This window comes from Argentina silus (assembly GCF_951799395.1).
Source record: "Argentina silus genome assembly, chromosome: 3".
NCBI classification, from domain to species: Eukaryota; Metazoa; Chordata; class Actinopteri; order Argentiniformes; family Argentinidae; genus Argentina; species Argentina silus.
This window is the reverse complement of record NC_139657.1, coordinates 1,150,448-1,156,757: the sequence shown is the minus strand read 5'-3', so window position 1 is coordinate 1,156,757 and position 6,310 is coordinate 1,150,448. Positions and strand designations below refer to the sequence as shown.

At 42.8% G+C, this 6,310-nt stretch overlaps 1 protein-coding gene across 1 annotated transcript; it reads right to left on the bottom strand.

Annotated features, from left to right (window-relative positions):
* Positions 1-1,108: 1,108 nt before the first annotated feature.
* On the bottom strand, positions 1,109-3,158 carry foxl1 (forkhead box L1). The gene has a single exon (XM_083667438.1). The coding sequence runs from the start codon at positions 3,030-3,032 to the stop codon at positions 1,863-1,865; it is 1,170 nt and encodes a 389-aa protein (XP_083523564.1). The 5' UTR covers positions 3,033-3,158; the 3' UTR covers positions 1,109-1,862.
* Positions 3,159-6,310: the final 3,152 nt, after the last annotated feature.

The window sequence follows — 6,310 nt, the reverse complement described above, 5'->3', positions numbered from 1 at the left end:
TAGCAAACGTTTTTAGCATATCCTATCACAAGAAATCCTGTGTCCATTTCCCTCTGAGACCTTTCTGTTTGGGGTGAGCATCCTCAGCTCAGAGGAGCCACAGAACCACTTAGTAGAGCAGTACATAGACAAGCTGTCCTGATGACTATTGAGCAGTACATGATGGATGTAATCTCTCTCTCTCTCTCTCTCAGTCTCTCCCTCTCTTCTCTCTCTCTCCCTCTCTCTCTCTCTCTGTCTGTCTCTCTCTCTTCTCTATCTCTCTCCCTCTCTTCTCTCTCTCTCTTTCTCTCTCTTCTCCCTCTCTCTCTCTCCCTCTCTTCTCCCCACCCCTCTCTCTCTCTCTCTCCCTCTCTCCCCCCCCCCCCCCCTCTCTCTCCCTCTCAGAGGTTTTTAGCATGACGTTTTATTTACACGTTTGACCAGAAGAATCCTATACACAGGAAATGTTTGTGATTGTGAGTTCCTCTCATCAAATGTGGGGAAGTTTATTTATTTCCACCAAGCATTCCTGGTTAGCACTCCGCAGCAGGCGGAGGAGAGATCCCACCTACGGCTATATATAGAAGTGTGTTTACAGGGCACTGTTTTTGTCATTTGTTTGTTCTTGTGTTGTCAATAAAGCTTTGATTTCATGCAGGTGTCATAAAAAGAACTCCATGCAGTCTGAAGTTAGGCTAAGTGAGTTTATCCTGCATGACTGCCACTTACTGTGTATACAGCTGTAATGTTAAAAGCCGTTTTTTCGCTAACAGTTACACATTTTCTGTGTGTGGTCTCACTGAAACAGATGGCAAAACTCTTACTGGGGCATCATCTCTATAGACAATGGGAAGTTTGCTGAACTAGTAAACAAATATGCTTCCTTATATCCATACTGTAAATACGCTCTGCAAATGGATTCTGACAAGTCTGAAAACAATGTCTAACCTTTTCCCACTTTCATTTGAGCTTTGGTTACGCCTTTAGGATAACAATTGGAACTTTAAGAAGACTCAAACGACGCACAAGTCTGCATTGAAATGATGACGTGTGTTGTGTTCTATCGAATTATGCCCGTGTTTATTTTGCTTTAATAAATGGTCATACACTTAAACCCAAGCTTCAGTGCAAAGTATCCTTTTATTTTACACGATGATGAAAACTTAATAAAACGGAAAAGGTTCTGTCACATTTATCTTCAGCTATACTTTGAAAATCTCCACTTTTTAAAATTCACAATCTAATGAGAATTACAGTCAGAAAAACACAACAGTCCAAAGACAGGAAGGTACATATAAAATCATAGTTTCCCTAAACATTTACATTTACAAAGATAACATCCGTAGACTGTTGAGGGTTTTTATTAACGGTTCTCTCGGGACGATAAATCAACAGTATGAGCGACTGTAACCGGGATATTCACGAGCAGCTGGCCTTTGGAACAGATGGATAATTATAGACTAATAATAATAATAATAATAATATCAATATAGTATTAGTAATAATAATAATAATAATAATAATAATAATAATAATAATAATAATAATATTGATAATAATAATCGTTTCGTTTTTTCTCTTTATTATATTGTTTTTTTTTATTTGTCTTCCTTATCGTGAAATCCTGACATTATGCGCACGCGTAGGCCTAATACATATCAAAATGCTCCCAGTGGAATTGATTACGTGAATGTCTGTATGTATATGAGCCTATATCTCTTTAATCAACGAATTATCAAAATGGATCAAGGAGTTTTAGGCCAGAGTCAAACACATGGAGACAGACCGGTGGCAGCCGAAACATTACGCAGAATCAATGTTGGTCCGGTTCTTTGGGTGGCATCCTCCTCTTTATCCTCATCTTCATCCTCCTCCTCCTCTTATTTGAAATGTAGGACCTTCTCAGGACACGTGAGGGATATATAAGAACACAGGGGAAACCCTAGCTGGTACAGGGCCACGGGCGAACCGAAAGCATGATCCAAACCACTGTCCGCTTTGTGCAAATGTTGGTGTCCTTTTTTCGATAAGATACTGTCAATGCTGAAACCTTTAGATTTATCCGTTGCTCTGCCGGGGCTAGTCGGTAGAATTCCCTTCGCTCTGCCCTCTCCAAAGGATGAGTTCAAGTCTCTTGCGCAACCGTAGACGGAACCGTTCTCCGTTCCGTTATGAACCAGTTCGCTGTTGCCATCTGCTTCGTTCCTCTCACGGAGGAACGACGCTCCTGAAAGATGCACTGCGTCCAACCGGGGACCGGGACGAGCATCTGGCGACTGCCGTACCGTACCGTACATCTCCTGAACGGATTCGATGGACGGAGGGAGCTGATTGTGCGCTGTTAATTTATGTCCCTGGAGAGACGCACTTTGTGACGCTCCAACGCTGTTAAACTCGCAAAGAACCGCAGGTTTTAAATCTGCACCTCGTCTTTCGTTATAATGTCTGTGCTGCTGTCTCTCCCGCCCCACGTCCACCTCTTCGGTGGACACCCCCATCCTCCTCAGGTGAGCGTCGGTTTGGAGTTTAGAACCGGGGGGCTTCGTGGAGACCGGGCCTCTGCTCCTCTTGTGACCGGGTTTGGACTCTGCCGTCTCCTGTCCCTTCAGTTTCCTCTTCCGCCGCCGGTAGTTCCCGTTCTCGAACATGTTCAAACACTTGGTGTCCAGCGTCCAGTAGCTGCCTTTCCCCGGCCGGCCCTTCTCTCTCGGTACCTTGATGAAGCAGTCGTTGAGGGAGAGGTTGTGGCGGATCGAGTTCTGCCAGCCCTGCTTGTTGTCGTGGTAAAACGGGAAACGGTCCATGATGAACTGATAAATGCCGCTCAGTGTCGCGCGTTTGTCCGGCGCGCTCTTGATGGCCATGGCGATGAGGGCGATGTAGCTGTAGGGCGGCTTCTGCGGAGGCTCCTGCCGCGCCGGGACGAAGCCCAACGCGGGGAGAATCCCGCCACTGTCGCCTCCATATAGATAAATGAGGGCGGAATTGGAGAGGCCCAGGGCCGAGGGTGGCACTCCGAGCTGGGGCACTCGGCTGTGGTAGAGGCTCATAGTGCTGATAGTGCTGGAAGCACTCGCTCACTAAAGCTATACGCGGCTCCCCTGCTTGTAACTTCAGCCCTCGGAGAGAGCTGCTCTTGCAATGACTGACTCCGTCCCGCTGTGTCCCAGCCTCGTGAGTCTAAAAATGTTAAATAATTGTTGTACGTTTTGCTGTTTTATGTTGACTTTGCGCTGGAAAATAAATTGTCTATGATAAACAGTCGTTGTGTTCTCAGCCCACCCACATTAATTAAGACTTCATTGCAGAGAGCCCCCATGCTCTCTCTCCCCGCATGTCCCCCGCTGCCTACTAGCCAATGGTGTGCTCGCCTATTCCCTCATCTGTTTATAGAATTAGTCTGTTGATAAGTCTGCCCACCCAAGTCGAATCAAGCTGTGTTTATTTGGGAAAATTTCCGGGCACCCAATACATAAACGCGCTGATCTGATGTTTGAAATATCACGTCCACCCTTGACGCTGAAAGTTGCTCACACAGAAAGAACAAGCAAACACGCCGGGGTTCTCTTCTGGGAGTTGCCGAGGGTTACTTGAAATGAAAACAAAGCGTATGAGGGAAAATAACTTAAACACTTGCGTTTTAACTTCGTCAGACCCCCCTTGTAGGCTAACTTAAATTAGGAATTAGACTCTCCAACAAAAAAAACGGGGGGGGGGGGGGGGGGGCGGGTGGGGTATACATTATGTATTGAATTTCCTGATATATGAATCCGTTAACTTGTCAATTAAATTAAACCATATTGATTAAATATGCCCTTAAAGGGGCAATCTGGGATTCAAACAACAAAGCGGTCACCCCGCCACTTTTTTTTTGTTGAGGGATCGGGGGCAAAGAAATGTAACTACGCTCAAAAGTAAGGACGGTTACAGTGCACTCTCAAATTCATAGACGGAGATATGGATGCTAGAACTGACCATCCATTTGATAAAAAAATTATAGTTTTAACAATGTTTTGAAGATATGCTGTGTTTGTTTAAAATAACATTGTTTATAATTTAAACAAACTTATGTTGGGTTCTGATGGAGCACGACAGCTGAACTAAGCTCATATGTTCATTCAGTTCATTTACAAGTTATATTCTTCAATAATTAATGTACATATCATTCATTTAAATGTCCAAAAATGGATGTACCAATCCCAGATTTCCCCTTTAAATAAAAAAAATATATAAATGAAATGTATTGGCTTGAAGCATCTGCGTCCTAGGCCCACAACATGGCAAAATGTTAAGATGCAGTGTTTTAATGTTTTATCAACAGATGAGTGAGAAAGCAGCCTTCCACTGCCATAAAAGGACAACTTGGCAAAGCGTGAAGGTAAACTGTATTATTTGTGGATGCGTGCATGATGCTTTATATTATGTATTTTCCTGTTTATAGGACGGAGCAGGATTATAACAACTCTACAAGTGCACGCAGCTGGCCCATGCTTACATTATGTGAGTTTGGACGTTTCAGCGTATAAACTCGGGCAGTTTTTCTGAGTTTGTCTTTTTTCCTCCCATGTACAGACGATGATTCATTATGGAATAGCGAATGTGAAGGAACGCAGCTCATGTAGGCGTATTGTAGGCGTACTGTCGGCCTATGGGCCTATAACACACATGCGACGTCTCCGCTGCAACTGGGCCGGTAGCATATTCACAAAGCGTCTCGGAGTAGGGGAGACCGGGGACAAATATACCAGGGGTCAATGGTAACACCTTGCATTTCTGGGCTTTTAATTTGGGCTTAAAGTGGAATTTTACTCTAAATGTATTGCATATTTTTCAACAACACACCACTGATATGGTCCCACAGACCCTCATAGACATCCTACGAGCAAGATATACCGATGAGCTTTGTATGCACAAAGCCGTTACGTTTTGTCACCATATCAATGGCAGGCTGAAAAGAAATATAAAAAATATATATTTTACGTGTTGACTGTATGGTTCATGATATAATAATATCCAAGCATCCTCTTTAGAGACCTGCACACAGTGTGAATGATTAGTAAACAGATTATTATATTATTATAATAAAACATACTGGTCTGAGTGGTCTCTGGGTGATAGAGTTGAATACAAACAATGTTACCAGCATGGTGCCGTCATCCGTCACGACCGCATGCTGCAACTACAGAAGAGGCTGCAGCAAAGACACGTGGCCCATGTAGCCTGTCCTTCTTCAGGTCCTCTGTGGCTCAGTTGGTAGAGCATGGCGCTAACAATGCTTAGGTTGTGGGTTTGATTCCTGCTGGGACCATATATACTGAAATGTATGTACTCACTGCAATGTAAGTCGCTTTGGATAAAAGTGTCAGCTAAATGGTGTATGTATGTGATTCTCTTCCAGACATCTGTATCAAAGCAGAACAAATCAACATTGTATTTGAACATATATACTTGGGTGTTTAGGATTCTAACCTCACTTTTAAAAAGCATGTTAAGAAACTGGTGAATACAGTGAAATTCATCTTGGCCAACTTTGCCAGCATAAGAAGCCTCACCACGAATGCAGCCGAGAGGTATGTGAACACTATGATATGCACTCATCTGTCACAATGCATAAAGTTGGACACATGTTGGAGAGACTGCAACAAAGACACTGCAATCTCTTCATAAGTGCGCATTGAAAATATTAGATAAAAAAAACAAGTAATCATCACCATTGTGACATTCTAAAGAAATATGACTTAGTTTAGCTTAGTTTTGAAAGCTTTTGCAAGTTTGTTAATGTAGGGCTTATTTTCAAATGTTTACAGACTTGCTCCACCTTCCGTTTGTGAAACAGTGAACACATGACAGTACGCAGGTGCAGGTGTTCACAGGTGTTACACATGGTAACTGCAGAACACCAACACCGTAACACAGAACCGGCCCAATTCTCTTTAAAAGGTGTTCATCTCTGGAACTCACGTCCAGATCGTTTGAAATGTCTGGGGGAAATAAATCCATTCAAACAGAAAATGAAATCCTTGTTTAAAGAACAGCAAGTATGTGAGTCATCTGTAAAGAATTGTACATGTTATGTTATTGTTATATGTTATTTTTGTTATTGTTAGTTCCGTTTTTTGTTTTACTTTCATTTAGTTATATTATATTTGGTTATCTTTCTATACTTTTTTCTGTTAATTTATTATTTGAGTGTGTGTGTGTGTGTGTGTGTGTGTGTGTGTGTGTGTGTGTGTGTGTGTGTGTGTGTGTGTTTGTGTGTGTGGGGGGTGGGTGTGTGTTTATGTGTGACTGAGGCTGAAAGTTAGCACTAAGCTAAGCTAAAGCATGT